The following is a 16,721-nucleotide window of genomic DNA, read 5'->3' on the forward strand; positions in this document are numbered from 1 at the left end:
GCCTAAGGCAGGACTAGAACTCGCCATCTCCTGGTGATCGGCCGAAAGTCATCTTGCCAACTGTCATGGCGAAGGTGACACTCGAACTCAGAGCCTCCTGGCGCTTGGGCAAAGTCACCCAGCCGCCATTCGTGCCTAAGGCCTAACTACATCTCACCATCTCCCGGCTGCTAAGCCTGGTGTCTTAAGCCCTGGCCTCACTCTTTGGGGCCTATTTTTATTATTAACGTTCTGATTTTATCTATTTTGATTTTTCTTCTCCTACATTTCTTTCCTTTTATGCCTTATTATACTGTCACTGAGCAGTATCATATTTAACTTAAATACACCTGTGTACATAACCGTACAACTCTATGTATTTACTTAGTAGTGTAATACACCTAACATGTAACTCTGGTACTTGTCTCCTTAAAAAGTACAGTGGTACCTCGGTACTCGAACGCTTTGGTTCTCGTACATTTTGGATAACGAACAAACTTTTCGGCAAAAATTTGCTTCGTTATCTGAACAAAAATTCGGATACCGAACAGCCACAGAAAATTTTGTTCATTATCCGAAATGTTACCGCCGGGGGCTGCTGCAGTCCCAGCAGCTTCATGGGGCTGAGGAGCTGTATAAGAGCTCCAAGTTGCAGGAAGGGTGGGGGCGGCTGCAATCCCGGCAGCTTCGGGGGGCTCCTTTCCTCATTGCTTCCTCTTATTACCTGTAAGCAGCTGCAAAAACTTTCTCCTTCCCGGCGGCGGCTTCCCTTCGAGTAGCAACAGCGCCGGGAACGTCACGTGATGAAGGGAAACCGCCGGAGCCATCTCAGCCGCTCCAGCCGCTTCCCTTCATTACGTGACATTCCCATTGCTGTTGCTACTCGAACGGAAGCCGCCGCCGTTGCCGCCGGGAAGGAGAAAGTTTTTGCAGCTGCTTACAGGTAATAATACGAAGCATTGAGGAAAGGAGCCCCCCAAAGCTGCCGGGATTGCAGCCGCCCCCACCCTTCCTGCAGCTTGGAGTACCGAATTTATTTATCCCACATGAAGTAAAGAAAATAGATTTTATTGGTTCCCAGCGAGTTAACAGGGACTGGGAACCAATTAAATCCATTTCCATTATTTCCTATGGGATAAATAAATTCGGTACTCGACCAAATCGGTTCTCGACCACACTTCTGGAACAAATTGTGGTCGAGAACCGAGGTACCATTGTATTTTTTACTAATTGGCAACCAAGCTTGCTTGCCATTGTCGTTTTTAAGAGCACTTTCTTACTCGGCATTCCTGGGATTTCCTGGTGGTGAGCCATCCCAGGACTAACCAAATCACAGTCTGATCCGACGATTGTTTTTCAAAATCAAGTCAAGGGGGTTAGGGGGTTCCTGCATCTTGCCCAAAGCACCCTCTCCTTCGAGACGGTTCTATAAAACCTTTCTGTTTTGTCTTTTTAAAGACGCCGCTAAGTTTCTAGTCCTCGGGAGTCCCCTCCTCTCTGACCTTGCTCATCCATGATTTCCGCTTGCACACAGCCTTCCTCCTCTTCACGGCCTCCCAGAGGCGTCTCTGCCCTACAGAAATACACAACAAGCAGCCACATAAAACCAAAAAGAAATCAACTCCTCTCCTGCTATGTATTTGCTCCATGTCGGAAATTTTTTTGGGGGGGGCTAGGTAATTCCGTTTCACTCAAATCCCCCTAGTTGCAAAATACTGCTCAAACTTTGCTTATAGCTAGTCCTTGACTTAAAAACGGTTTGTTTAGTGACCAAATTTATAACGGCAATGAAAAAAAAGTTGACATGACCATTTTTCACGCTTAGCTGCTGAAACGGTCACATGATCAAAACCCAGGTGCTTAGCGGGGAAGGGGGCGTGGCCAATGGCATAGCAGCACGGAGTTCTCCCGGGATAAATATAGATCCATCTAAATACAAGAAATAGTATAAGGGCAGACGAGATGGACCGTGAGGTCTTTTTCTGCCATCAATCTTCTAGGTTTCTATGATTCTAATTTACAAAAACTTTGTCATTGCTCCTTTCCACTTAAATTTTGCAATACCTCCAAGTCCTGAGAGGTGGGGATGGGCTATAGGACCCCTCACTCACCCGGTCTCCCCATTCCGATTTTCTCCAGGTCCTCATTCTTGACATACTCGAAGTGCGAGAGGCGAGTGATGTTGAGGTCATCGCGGATCTGGAGGAAGTACTGTTGAAGCTGGACTTCGGTCAGGAGTTCGAGTAGCCAGTCGGTCCCTTCATCAGCCTGCATGCCACAGCTCAGCTTCTGGAAAGGAAGCAGGGACCAATGTCAGGATTGTGTTGACCAGCGTAACAGAACCATTTCTAGACTGACTTAGAAGTTCTAGAGAACTTCTGAAGGAAGTTGTTTATTTTTTATTTTTTATTATTATTATTATTATTATTATTATTATTATTATTATTATTATTATTATCTCAATACAACTCAGCAAATGAGATCACTATGTTGGATTTCGTATTTCATCCCCAGTCGGGCACTTCCCAAGCACCTAGGACTGCGTGATGTAGCGGTGAATTATGTTTGTCAATCCCAGTAAAGTGGCCTTTTGCGATTCACAGATATATTGTCAATTCCGATGGTTTTCAAATGTCCGCTGAAATCCTTTGGCACTGCACCCAGCATGCCAAGGACCACTGGGACAATTTCACTGGCTTATGCCAGAGTCGTTGCAGCTCGATTTTTAGATCTTCGTATTTGGATCTTCGTATTATTATTATTATTATTATTATTATTATTATTATTATTATTATTATATTGTTATTGCTATTGTTATTGCTATTATTTATATTATTTATTGCTTTGTTGCTGTTGCTGTTATTATTATTATTATTATTATTATTATTATTATTATTATTATTACTATTATTATGATTATACCACTGCTTGCCCTCGTTAGTGGAACCCTGAAGATGTTCTGGGCTTCAACCAAGCCATCCTGAAGACCTACGGACCCACTCCCAGAATTCTGCCTGTGGAATTCCAGAACTCCCTAAGTCTTTAGGTTGCCATGGCTGGAGACCTGAATTCTGCATCAGGATTCCGTAACTCCCAGGATGCCTAAGTAGTGGGCGAGCAAATGAAGTTTCCTCTGTACATGCACAGGAACTAGGTTGCATGAGAAAACATCCCTTCTCGGTTCGGGGGAGATAATCACTGTCCCTTAATGACTATTCAGTTACAACCCACCTGAGAATACAGAGATTTATATTCCCAATTTCATACTTGTCCATTATTATTATTTATTATTATTATTATTTATTAGATTTCTATGCCGCCCCTCTCCGAAGACTCCATGCAGTCGACCACCTGGTTGTATTTACAGCATCTCGCAATTGTGTTTTACAACTGTTTGGTTAAAACCTTCTCCTTCCTTTCCCTTTTGGAAACTTGCACTGTAGGGAACATGCTCACGATGACTGGTTTTTGTTTAATGACTGCACTGATATAAAGCCGGCTGGGTGACTTTGGGCCAATTACCAGGAAACAGGAAGTTCTAGTCCCACCTTAGGCATGAAAGCCAACTGGGTGACTTTGGGCCAATTACCAGGAGACGGGGAGTTCTAGTCCCGCCTTAGGCATGAAAGCCAACTGGCTGACTTTGGGCCAATTACCAGGAGACAGGGAGTTCTAGTCCCACTTTAGGAATGAAAGCCAACTGGGTGATTATGGGCCAATTACCAGGAGACGGGGAGTTCTAGTCCCACCTTAGGCATGAAAGCCAACTGGGTGACTTTGGACCAATTACCAGGAGACGGGGAGTTCTAGTCCCGCCTTAGGCATGAAAGTCAACTGGGTGACTTTGGGCCAATTACCAGGAGACGGGGAGTTCTAGTCCCACCTTAGGCATGAAAGCCAACTGGGTGACTTTGGGCCAATTACCAGGAGATGGGGAGTTCCAGTCCCACTTTAGGAATGAAAGCCAACTGGGTGATTATGGGCCAATTACCAGGAGACGGGGAGTTCTAGTCCCTCCTTAGGCATGAAAGCCAACTGGGCGATGTTGGGCCAATTACCAGGAGACGGGGAGTTCTAGTTCCACCTTAGGCATGAAAGCCAACTGGGTGATTATGGGCCAATTACCAGGAGACGGGGAGTTCTAGTCCCGCCTTAGGCATGAAAGCCAACTGGGTGACTATGGGCCAATTACCAGGAGACGGGGAGTTCTAGTTCCACCTTAGGCATTAAAGCCAACTGGGTGACTTTGGGCCAATTACCAGGAGACGGGGAGTTCTAGTCCCACTTTAGGAATGAAAGCCAACTGGGTGATTATGGGCCAATTACCAGGAGACGGGGAGTTCTAGTCCCGCCTTAGGCATGAAAGCCAACTGGGTGACTTTGGACCAATTACTAGGAGATGGGGAGTTCTAGTCCCACTTTAGGAATGAAAGCCAACTGGGTGATTATGGGCCAATTACCAGGAGACGGGGAGTTCTAGTCCCGCCTTAGGCATGAAAGTCAACTGGGCGATGTTGGGCCAATTACCAGGAGACGGGGAGTTCTAGTTCCACCTTAGGCATGAAAGCAAACTGGGTGATTATGGGCAAATTACCAGGAGACGGGGAGTTCTAGTCCCGCCTTAGGCATGAAAGCCAACTGGGTGACTATAGGCCAATTACCAGGAGACGGGGAGTTCTAGTTCCACCTTAGGCATGAAAGCCAACTGGGTGACTATGGGCCAATTACCAGGAGACGGGGAGTTCTAGTCCCGCCTTAGGCAGGAAAGCCAACTGGGCGATGTTGGGCCAATTACCAGGAGACGGGGAGTTCTAGTTCCACCTTAGGCATGAAAGCCAACTGGGTGATTATGGGCCAGTTACCAGGAGACGGGGAGTTCTAGTCCCGCCTTAGGCATGAAAGCCAACTGGGTGACTATGGGCCAATTACCAGGAGATGGGGAGTTCTAGTTCCACCTTAGGCATGAAAGCCAACTGGGTGACTTTGGGCCAATTACCAGGAGACGGGGAGTTCTAGTCCCACTTTAGGAATGAAAGCCAACTGGGTGACTATGGGCCAATTACCAGGAGACGGGGAGTTCTAGTTCCACCTTAGGCATGAAAGCCAACTGGGTGACTTTGGGCCAATTACCAGGAGACAGGGAGTTCTAGTCCCACATTAGGCATGAAAGCCCACTGGGTGACTTTGGGCCAATTACCAGGAGATGGGGAGTTCTAGTTCCACCTTAGGCATGAAAGCCAACTGGGTGACTTTGGGCCAATTACCAGGAGACGGGGAGTTCTAGTCCCACCTTAGGCATGAAAGCCCACTGGGTGACTTTGGGCCAATTACCAGGAGATGGGGAGTTCTAGTTCCACCTTAGGCATGAAAGCCAACTGGGTGACTATGGGCCAATTACCAGGAGACTGGGAGTTCTAGTTCCACCTTAGGCATGAAAGCCAACTGGGTGACTTTGGGCCAATTACCAGGAGACGGGGAGTTCTAGTCCCACCTTAGGCATGAAAGCCCACTGTGTAACTGTGAGCCAGTCATCTTGAGACGGGGAGTTCTAGCCCCACCACCTTGGCAGGGTTGTTGTGCAAAAAATTCAGGAGGAGGAGGAAGTGCTATTGTGTGTAAGTCGGAAGCCTCGGTTATTTTTTGTAAAAACAATAATGGCAGGATATGAAAGTCAGTGGAAAAATCTGAAGCTGCTCCAAGGCTGGGCTGAGGGGGAGGGAGCGTGCTTCCTTATTTCCCAGCCCTCGCCCCCCATGGCCTTCTTCCCACCCGCCCCTCTTCCCTACCTCCCCACCCTCCTTTGCAACGTGTGTGCAACGCACATCAACACTGCCGGGTCTGGCCCCAACCGAGCATGGGCTGGCCCCTTCAACAGCAGTTCTCCCACCCCCCTTCCGTCTCCATCCGAGGGGAGTGGGGGTCCAGCCTCCCCCCTCCTCTTTTCCAACCCCGAGAGGCACATCATTGTCTACGGGAGACAAACGAGGCTTCTGTTCTGGGTCCCAAACTATTTCACATGCGCCACACGGAGGAAATAAACCCCATGTGCCAAGCGGAATCTGGATTTGGCATCACAACCGCCCTTACAGAGAACACAACGGGAAAGGTGCGATTGTGCAGGAAATGACTAACCGAGGGGTCCTGGGAAGTGGCATGGAGAGTTTAAAATTTCTTTTTTTCTCTTTCCTTCCTTCCTTCTTTTTACTCTTTCCTCTTTTCCTTCCTTTTTTTACTCTCTTTTTTCTCTCTGTCTTTGCTTCCTTCGTTTTTTACTCTTTCTTTTTCTTCTTTCCTTCCTTTCTTTTTTACTTTTTCTTTTCTTTTTTTGCTTCCTTCTCTTTACTTTCTCTTTTTCTTCTTTCTTTCCTTCCTCTTTTTACTCTTCTTCCTTCCTTCTTTCTTTTTAATCTTTCTTCTTTGTCTTTTTTCTTTTCCTTCCTTTTTTACTCTCTCTTTTTTCTTTCTCTTTCTTTCTTTGCTTCTATTTTTTTACTCTTATTTCTTTCTTTTCCTTTCCCTCTCCCTTTCTCTCTTTCCTTTCTTTTTTCTCTTTTTTCCTTTCTTTCTTTCCTTCCTTCTCTTTTTACTTTCTTTCTTTCCTCTTTTCATTCTCTTCTTCCTTCCTTCCTTCTTTTTACTCTTTCTTTTTTACTTTTTTCTTTTCCTTCCTTTTTTTTACTCTATCTTTTTTCTTTCTCTTTCTTTGCTTCCTTCATCTTTTACTCTTATTTCTTTCTTTTCCTTTTTTCCTTCCTTTCTTTTTTACTCTTTTTACTTTTTTTTTCTTCTTTCTTTCCTTCCTCTTTTTACTCTTCTTCCTTCCTTCTTTCTTTTTAATCTTTCTTCTTTGTCTTTTTTCTTTTCCTTCCTTTTTTACTCTCTTTTTTCTTTCTCTTTCTTTCTTTGCTTCTATTTTTTTACTCTTATTTCTTTCTTTTCCTCTCCCTGTCCCTTTCTCTTTCTTTCCTTCCTTTCTTTTTTCTTTTTTCCTTTCTTTCTTTCCTTCCTTCTCTTTTTACTTTTTACTTTCTTTCTCTTTCCTTCCTCTTTTCATTCTCTTCTTCCTTCCTTCCTTCTTTTTACTCTTTCTTTTTAACTGTTTTCTTTTCCTTCCTTTTTTTTACTCTATCTTTTTTTTCTTTCTTTGCTTCCTTCATCTTTTACTCTTATTTCTTTCTTTTCCTTTTTTCCTTCCTTTCTTTTTTACTCTTTTTTCTTTCTTTCTTTTTTTCTTTTTCTTCTTTCTTTCATTCCTCTTTTCACATTCTTCTTCCTTCCTTCCTTCCTTCCTTCCTTCCCCCAGAAAAGACTTGAGCTACTGGCAAGCTCTGTGGCCAGCCTCTTTACCCCATCAATCACTGCCTTTCCCACCAGCTAATTCCTTTGTGTGATTTATGTCTCTGTTTACATTTGGGGGGGGGGGAGCTTCCTTCCTCCCGCTTTTAAACATCTGGCCCACAACTGCAGGTGCGCTGCCCTTATCTGAAGGCTACTCAACCGCCCTCCCGGCTGAACATCTGCTCCTTTTGGGAAGCCTGTTTTGTCTCCTTTCCAAGGACAACAGCTGCTCCTCCTTGGACAAATCCGCCCGCGTCCCTTCAACCCACAGGGCCCTGCGAGAGAAGACAATGGTTCCCCCTGGACCACTGACACGGGGGGGAGGGGGAGGAAGCAAGCAAGGGAAAGAAGGAAGGATAGAAAGAAGATAGGAAGGAAAGAAGGAAGGAAAAAAGATAGGAAGGAAGGAAGGAAAAAAGATAGGAAGGAAGGAGTGAATGAATGGAAGAGATGGGAAGGAAGGAAGGAAAGGGAGGAAAGAAGTAAGATGAAAAAAGGAAGGAAGGAAGGAGGGGAGTGAATGGAAGAGATGGGAAAGAAGGAAGGAAAGGAGTAAGATGAAAAAAGGAAGGAAGGAGGGTGGGAGGAAATGTGGGGGAAGGAAGGATAGATTGATAGGAAAAGGAATCAAGAAAAATGAAGGAAGGAAGGTGTGAATGGTAGGGAAGGGAAGGAAAGGAGCAAGATGAGAAAAGGAGAGAAGAAAGGAAGGAGGGTGGGAGGGAGGAGGCAAGAGTGGAAGAAGGAAGGATAGAAGAGAAATGAAGGAAGGAGTGAATGGTAGAGATGGGAAGAGAAGGAAAGGAAGGAAGGGAGGAAAAGAGCAAGATGAAAAAGGAGGGAGGGAGACAGGGGGGAAGGAAGGGGGGATGGATTGATAGGGAGAGGAATGAATAAAGGAAGGAAGGAGTGAATGGTAGAGATGGGAGAAGGAAAGGAAGGAAGGAAAGGAGTGAGATCAGAAAAGGAAGGAAAAAAGGAGGGAGAGAGGAAGGAAGAAAAGAGAGGCAAAGAGAAAGGGAGAAAAAGAAGGAGATGGGAAGAATGAGGGAGGGGAAGGAAGGAGAAGTGTTAAGTATGCTTGCCGCTTTGGCTTATTGTTAAAAAATAATAAAGATGAGATACAAACCACATTTATGAATTTATCAAACGACCTAAGTGCTAAAGCCCACTGCAACAATATCGCCAAAAAAGCTTCTAGAGTTGTTAACCTGATTCTACGTAGCTTCTGCTCTGGCAATCTACTGACCAGAGCCTACAAAACCTATGCCAGACCCACCCTAGAATACTGCTCATCTGTCTGGAACCCATATCACATCTCGGATATCAACACCCTTGAAAATGTCCAAAGATATTTCACCAGAAGAGCCCTCCACTCCTCCACTCGAAACAGAATGCCCTACGAAAATAGACTAACAATCCTGGGCCTAGAAAGCCTAGAACTATGGTGCCTAAAACACGATTTGAGTATTGCCCACAAGATCATATGCTGCAACGTCCTTCCGGTCAACGACTACTTCAGCTTCAACAGCAAGAGCACGCAACAGATTCAAATGTAATATTAACCGCTCCAAACTTGACTGTGAAAAATATGACTTAAACAATCGAGTTGTCGAAGTGTGGAACTCATTGCCGGACTCAGTGGTGTCAGCCCCCAGCCCCCAACATTTCTCCCTAAGACTCTCCACGATTGACCTCTCCAGGTTCCTAAGAGGCCAGTAAGAGGCGTACATAAGTGCACTGATGTGCCTATCGTCCCCTGTCCAATTGTCTTTCCTTATCTCATATATCATATATTTTCTCCCCTTTCCTTCTCCTTCTCTTCTTTCTTACTTTCAATCTTTATATATATTACTTAATGTCTATTCTCTTTCATATGTATTGTATATTGGACAAAGAATAAGTAAATAAAAAAAATACTAAATGGTTTTTTTAAAATACTAAAATAACAATAAATCAAAGCGCTTCCAAACACACATATCTGCATTTATTTCCCTTCTTTGAAATGACTCTTGCTTTAGCAGCTGCTCTTTCTGAAATTTTTCCACTTCTAGAATCACAACAAATAATCCACCGTCGCAGAGCTTCCACCCAACCTGCCCAGCACAGCCAAACAGGTTTAGCTCACCTGTCCAAAGTCTGCCCCCCCACTCCAAAGTCTCTGCTGCCCCCTGGTGTCTCCCTGCAGGTAAGGCAGCCCCGATATTGCAGCCATAAAAAACACAATTTTTGCTTTTTTGGCCAAGCGAGAAGAATTCCTTGGCTAGAGACAAAGAGGAGTCTGGAGAGGAAATGAGCAATGAGTAAACTATTGCTCGGTGTTGTTTGGAAGGGGAATTGGGTCAGGTCCGGACTTTTTTCCATTGCTACACTGAGAAAGTTGCAAGGAAGAAAGCAGCTTACGCAACATCGGGGCCTTTCTCTATTGAGTCGGTGTGGCCCCAGCGTTTCGACGATCCGGGAATCCTGAGTGATCTGGCCAACAACTCATTCACAGAAGGCTGAGCCGGAGGATTTATGACGGGCGAGATCCCAACCGGCTTTTTTTCTGTGCAAATTCTTTTTTGGGTGAGTGGTGGAGGTATAATTTTTAAAAAAAAATTCTCGAGCTTGAAAAACATACATACATAAAAATACATAGACCCTCAATGCCTAACAATATGCTTATATACTGCTCAAAAAATAAAGGGAACCCTCCAAGAACCCATCCTAGATCTGAATGAATGAAATATTCTCACTGAATCCTTTGTTCTGTACAAAGTTGAATGTGCACAACGGCAGGTGAAATTGACTGTCAATCAGTGTTGCTTCCTAAGTGGACAATTTGATTTCACAGGAGTTTGATTTACTTGGAGTTATATTGTGTGGTTTTAGTGTTCCCTTTATTTTTTTGAGCAGCGTATAATCTCCTATATACAAAATTAATAAAACATTTATTTATTTATTTATTTATTTTGTCCAATACATAGTACACATTGAAGAGAGAGATATGTAATAATATAAAGAAAGAAAAGGATAGAAGAAAAGATATAAAAGTATAGGTGAACATATTTGAAAGGAAGAAAAGATAAATGAGATAAGGAGAGACAATTGGACAGGGGACGGAAGGCACACTGGTGCACTTATGCACGCCCCTTACTGACCTCTAAGGGACCTAAAACTTTATTTTGGATTCATCCATCATTACTCTTATAGAATAATACAATAGAATTCTTTATTGGCCAAGAGTGATTGGACACACAAGGAATTTGTCTTTGGTGCAGATGCTCTCAGTGGACATAAAAGAAAAAGAGACATTTGTCAAGAAATGTGAGGTCCAACACTTAATGGTTATCTTTCTAGCAACCCAGCTAAAAGGTCTCTTTGATAGAGAAACATAATAAAACATCCTAAATCCTATTTTTATTTCATCAATAATTACTTCATTAATCTAAAAATTAAGCTTATAGAAGGGCTATGCAAATTCTGAGCCGCAGGCAGGTCTCAAATTCTGACGGCTTGGTTAGTGACCATTTTGGCAGTGGGAAAAAAGTGACTTGCAACCAGTTCTTGGGTTTATGACAGAAAGGCCTCTAAGCCTGGTCTTTCTGTGGAAACTCTGAGCTAAAGGCAGGATAATATTTTCTCACGTTGCTTTTGATCTTTCCCCCAACCAACCTCAGATTGTGCCCCCTTGTTCTTGTGGTCACTTTCCCATTAAATACACTTCCTTCCTGAACCTTATTTAACCCTTTAACTCATTTAAATGTTTCGATCATGTCCCCCCTTTCCCTTCTGTCTCCAGATTCTACAGATTGAGTTCATGAAGTCTTTCCTGATACGTTTTATGCTTAAGACCTTCCACTATTCTTGTAGCCCGTCTTTGGACCCGTTCAATTTGATCCATCTCTTTTTGTGAGTGAGGTCTCCAGAACTGAACACAGTATGATTCCAAATGAGGTCTCGCCAACGCTCTATACAGCGGGATCACAATCTCCCTCTTCCTGCTTGTGATACCTCTAGCTATGCAGCCAAGCCTTCTTCTTGCTTTCCCTACTGCCTGACTGCAATGTTCACCCATTTGGAGACTGTCAGAAATCACGACCCGTCAATCCTTCTCTCCTGAAGTTTTGGCTAACACAGAACAGCCAACTCCCAACTCCCCAAGGACTCTAGGCGGCTTACAACAAAATCCCCAAAGGCCAATTTCCTAAATCCGGGTCCATCCTATTGCACCCCACTAGCACAGGATGTAGGGGTGCTGCAGATTGATCCCTGCAGGGAGCACAAAAGGAGGTGACTCTAGCAAGTGAGCCAAGCTGCATGCTGGAACCAAAGACACACAACTGGAGAAAACTGGACTGGAGAAAAATCTTGGGGCAATAGAAACATAGAAGACTGAAGGCAGGAAAAGACCTCATGGTCCATCTAGTCTGCCCTTATACTATTTCCTGTATTTTATCTTACAATGGATATATGTTTATCCCAGGCATGTTTAAATTCAGTTCCTGTGGATTTACCAACCACGTCTGCTGGAAGTTTGTTCCAAGGATCTACTACTCTTTCAGTCAAATAATATTTTCTCACGTGGCTTCTGATCTTTCCCACAACTAACTTCAGATTGTGCCCCCTTGTTCTTGTGTTCACTTTCCTATTAAAAACACTTCCCTCCTGGACCTTATTTAACCCTCTGACATATTTAAATGTTTCCATCATGTCCCCCCTTTTCCTTCTGTCCTCCAGACTCTACAGATTGAGTTCATGAAGTCTTTCCTGATACGTTTTATGTTTAAGACCTTCCACCATTCTTGTAGCCCGTCTTTGGACCTGTTCAATTTTGTCCATGTCCGGCGCTTCCTTACCTTGTAAACCAGGAAACGGGAAAGGAACGGGAAGGAGCGACGCCAGGCCTCAAAACGCTGCATCGTGGGCCGGGCAGAGAACAGAATTAACAGAAATGGAAGCGACCTTAGAGGTCTTCTAGTCCAACCCCTAGTGGCTCTCCAGTCTCTTCTTATAAATCTCCAGGGATGGAGCATCCACAGCGTCTGGTGGCAGGCTGTTCCACTGGTCAATTGTCCTCGCTTTCAGGAAATTCCTCCTTCATTCCAGGTTCGCTTCTCTCCTCGACAAAGTTTCCATCCATTGCTTCTTGCTCTGCCCTAGAGATGCTGGTCCCCGCTACCCAACCAGCCTCTCTTGTCCGTCTGAGTTCTGGATTCAAGTGGCGCAACCAGAGGGAGAACAAGGAGGCTTAGGAAACCGCAGCCAAATCCTCAAACTCGTCTGCTTATGAAAGTTTCAGTAAATCCCCCGAGAGGCAAAATCCAACGGTCATCCAATGCTGGCTCCCTCGGAGATAACGGGAAAATCTATTTAGGCAGAGCGTTTCCGAAATTCCCCCGCGAGGACCGACTTCCATCCAGGTCGTAGGGGAAGAGTTGGCGGGAAAACACGGATCCATCAGCAAACTGGATCCCTTGAACCAATCAGGAGACAGCTGGAAGGGACTCTGGAGATCTACTAGTCCAGCCCCCTGCTCGAGCGGGAGAGCATTTATACCATTTCAGACAAGTGGCTTGCCAGTGTCTTCTTAAAAAAGCCTCCAGCGATGGAGCACCCACAACTTCTGGTGGCAAGCAGTTCCTCCGGTTAATTGTCCACGCAGTTAGGAAGTTCCTCCTCAATTCCAGGTGGCTTCTCTCCCCTGTCAATTTCCATCCGTTGCTTGTTGTCCTCGCCTTCTCCTTTTCCACCCACCGAGGGAAACCACCGTCTTCCAGCCTCCAAAAAATCCACAACTGCCTTTCCGAATCCTCCAGCCAAATTCTTCCTGCTTGCCCACTACTCCAGGCAAAAACCTGCCCCTGTAGTGCCCACAGGACTTAGTGGGGCATGTGTTTAAGTGTGTATTTTTGTGTGTGTGTGTGTGTGTGTGTGTGTGTGATAACGTTCCAGGCCTTCGTCCTTTGCAACTGCTTTTCCCCAAGCAGAGGGATCTTTGCAAAAACTCTGTGAAAAAAGTTTGTTTTTGCAAAAACACAAAACGATCTTGTTGTGCTTTGCACGGCGGAGGAGACTTTGCCGTGCCAGCGGGCGTGTTCTGCATCCTCCCCTCCCCTCCGGTCAGTCCTCGGGGACGGCCACTACTCCCCCCCCAACTCCTCCTCCCAGCCCTGTGGGCCAGCCTTGCAACACAGACCCCTTGGTATTCGCCGGGAATGCTTGGCCCGGTCGGCTGCCAAGAGGTCACATTTAACAACAGGGCCGGACGGGTGATTTCCTGTGAGGCTCCGAAAAGTGATTTATTTTTATTTTTTGTAACAACGGGTTCTTCCCAGAGACTTCCAGCCTGAAAAGCTGAGCTCTTTTCCCCTGCGAATCTGAGCCCAGACGGAGGATCGGACCCCCGAGACAGAGGTGGAACAAGGCTGGCCAAAGGGGGGCTTGGAAGGAGCCACTCCACTGCCACCCCCAAATATGTACCCCGGTAGCGTGTAATATTTTGAGTGTCTATGCAACGTTTCGGTGAAATCACATTCACCATCATCAGGCTGAAGTTGTTAGTTCCGTGCTGCTTTGAATATATGACATATATAATGTCATATATTTTGGGAGGATGGGAATATAATGTTTCCTGCCTTTATTCATTGGAAAGGAAAGGAAGGAAGGGAATGGGAATAATGAAGAGGAAGGAAGGAAGGAAGGAAGGAAGGAAGGAAGGAAGGAAGGATTGAGATGGAAGGAAAGGAGGGAGAGAGGGAAAGGAGGAAGGATTGAGATGGAAGAAGGAAAGGAGGGAGGGAGAGAAGGAAGGGAATGGGAATAATGAAGAGGAAGGAACGAAGGAACGAAGGAAGGAAGGAAAAAAGGAAGGAAGGAAAGAAGGAAGGATTGAGATGGAAGAAGGAAAGAAGTGAGGGAGGGGATGAAGGAAGGAATGAATACAATGAGAGAGAGGGAAGGTCCGAAAGAAGCAGTAATGTGCTGCTGCCCCCATGGGGGGAAACGCAGTGGGGGTAGTAGGTTTATGCACTATTTATTGAATACTTAATAGTTATTTTTATTGTCCTTCCTTCTCTAGTACCTTAGTATGATCCTCAATTACTTTTAAAATAGGAAATAATTAAATAGTATTTTTTTACCCTCAAACGTTTCGATCGTTTTATTCATTGTCTAGAGCTGAACTTTCATAACAATTGAAGAAAATTGAGCTACTTGCCTAATCTGTTATCCTACTGAACTTTGTGGATTCAGTATGAAACCTTCAAATTGAGGGGTTGCCACGGTGAGGAGGGGGTCTCTTTATTCCCCAGGGCACCAGAGGGCCGGACGAGGAACAATGGTTGGAAGCTGACCAAGGAGAGATTCAACCTGGAAATAAGGAAGAACTTCCTGACGGTCAGAGCGATCAACCAATGGAACTGCCTGCCAGGGGAGGTGGTGAACTCCCCAACTCTGGACACCTTCAAGAGGAGATTGGACTTCCATTTGGCTGGGGTGCTGTAGGGTTTCCTGCTCAGGCAGGGGGTTGGACTCGATGACCTAACGGTCCCTTTCAACTCTATTAATAAATAAATAAATAAATAAATAAATAAATAAATAAATAAATAAATGTTATTGTGCTCCTCAACAAATGATGCTGTCTATCATTTGTCCTTTGTGTGGCTATTCAAATAATGGGACTTAATCAACTAAAAAAGAGTCCAAGCACCTATTTGAAAACTTATCTTGGTCAGTAAGCCACTTCTGCCCAGTCACATGATCTTTACGCCACCCTAGGTCACATGATTGTCAAGCCACTCCCACCTGGTCATACGGTCGACAAGCCACTCCTACCTGGTCACATGACCTTCAAGCCAAACCCATACAATAAGCCACGCCCACAGTGCGGCAGTAAAAATTTTGGCAGCCCATCACTGCCCAGCGGAGAATGCAAACACCATCCCTGTTGCCAAATTCCCGGGGCCACGGAACATACAGGCTGGCAAAAAAGGGAGAAAAAAGTTTCTGGAGAGTTCAAGAGGTTGAACCAACCCTTCATGCAGGACGGATGGTGTTTTAAGCCTGGCTGGTTGGACTATAAGACCTCTAGAGGGCCCTTCTTCCAGCCTTAGGCTTCTATATCTTCTTGTTCCAAGATGAAATTTGCAAATACCACCTGGTCCTAGCTTAGGTGGGGGGGTCAGAGGTCGACCTGTAGGTTTCTCCCTTGTGGGGTGCCTCAGGGGTCGGTCCTCTCCCCCCTGCTATTTAATATCTACATGAAACCGCTGGGTGAGATCATCCGCATGGGGTGAGGTATCATCAATATGCCGATGATACCCAGTTATACATCTCCACCCTATGTCCAGTCAACGAAGCAGTGGAAGTGATGTGCCGGTGCCTGGAGGCTGTTGGGGCCTGGATGGGTGTCAACAGACTCAAACTCAACCCAGACAAGACGGAGTGGCTGTGGGTCTTGCCTCCCAAGGACAATTCCATCTGTCCGTCCATTACCCTGGGGGGGGGGGAGAAACTGTTGACCCCCTCAGACAGGGTTTGCAACTTGGGCGTCCTCCTCGATCCACAACTGACATTGGAACATCATCTTTCAGCTGTGGTGAGGGGGGCGTTTGCCCAGGTTCGCCTGGTGCACCAGTTGTGGCCCTATTTGGACCGGGGGTCACTGCTCACAGTCACTCATGCCCTCATCACCTCGAGGCTCGACTACTGTAACGCTCTCTACATGGGGCTACCTTTGAAAAGTGTTCGGAAATTTCAGATCGTGCAGAATGCAGCTGCGAGAGCAATCATGGGCTTTATTTATTTATTTATTTATTTATTTATTGATTGATTGATTTGTATGCCGCCCCTCTCCAATAAAGCCGTGTACAATAGTAGTCTGATGTTAGAAACAATTAAAAACCCATTAATATAAAAAACCAAACATACATACATACCATGCATAGAATTGTAAAGGCCTAGGGGGAAGAGGGTCTCAATTCCCCAAGTATGCCCATGTTACACCAACACTCCGCAGTCTGCATTGGTTGCCGATCAGTTTCCAGTCACAATTCAAAGGTTATGACCTTTAAAGCCCTGCATTACCCCATGCCTGGCAAGAGTTTACGAAAGGCAAGGAGGGTGGGGCAGTTCAAATCTCTGGGGGGAGTTGATTCCAGAGGGTCAGGGCCGCAACAGAGAAGGCTCTTCTCCTGGGTCCCCCCAGACGACATTGCTTAGTCAATGGGACTCGTAGAAGGCCAACTCTGTGGGACCTAATCGGTCGCTGGGATTCGTGTGGCAGAAGACAGTCCCGGAGGTACTCTGGTCCGATACCATGTAGGGCTTTATAGGTCATTACCAACACTTTGAATTGAGACCGGAAACTGATCAGCAGCCACTGCAGACTGCGGAGTGTTGATGAGACATGGACATATTTA

The 16,721-nt window shown here is 45.4% G+C and overlaps 1 protein-coding gene across 6 annotated transcripts in view; it reads right to left on the bottom strand.

The window, feature by feature from the left end:
- Positions 1-16,721, bottom strand: part of TNK2 (tyrosine kinase non receptor 2) — an 89,270-nt gene that overhangs the window by 42,348 nt on the left and 30,201 nt on the right. For 4 of the 6 annotated variants that reach the window (XM_070753814.1, XM_070753813.1, XM_070753817.1 and 1 more), the window contains 2 exons: positions 2,091-2,268; positions 1,482-1,552 (listed from right to left, as the gene is read on the bottom strand). In XM_070753814.1, the coding sequence (XP_070609915.1) occupies positions 1,482-1,552; positions 2,091-2,268 (249 nt within the window). Of the gene's footprint in view, positions 1-1,481; positions 1,553-2,090; positions 2,269-12,158; positions 13,187-16,721 lie in introns of those variants that run through there. The other 2 variants (XM_070753812.1, XM_070753811.1) reach the window with 1 other exon arrangement.

This window comes from Erythrolamprus reginae, chromosome 5 (genome assembly GCF_031021105.1).
Source record: "Erythrolamprus reginae isolate rEryReg1 chromosome 5, rEryReg1.hap1, whole genome shotgun sequence".
In the NCBI taxonomy this organism is placed as follows: Eukaryota; Metazoa; Chordata; class Lepidosauria; order Squamata; family Dipsadidae; genus Erythrolamprus; species Erythrolamprus reginae.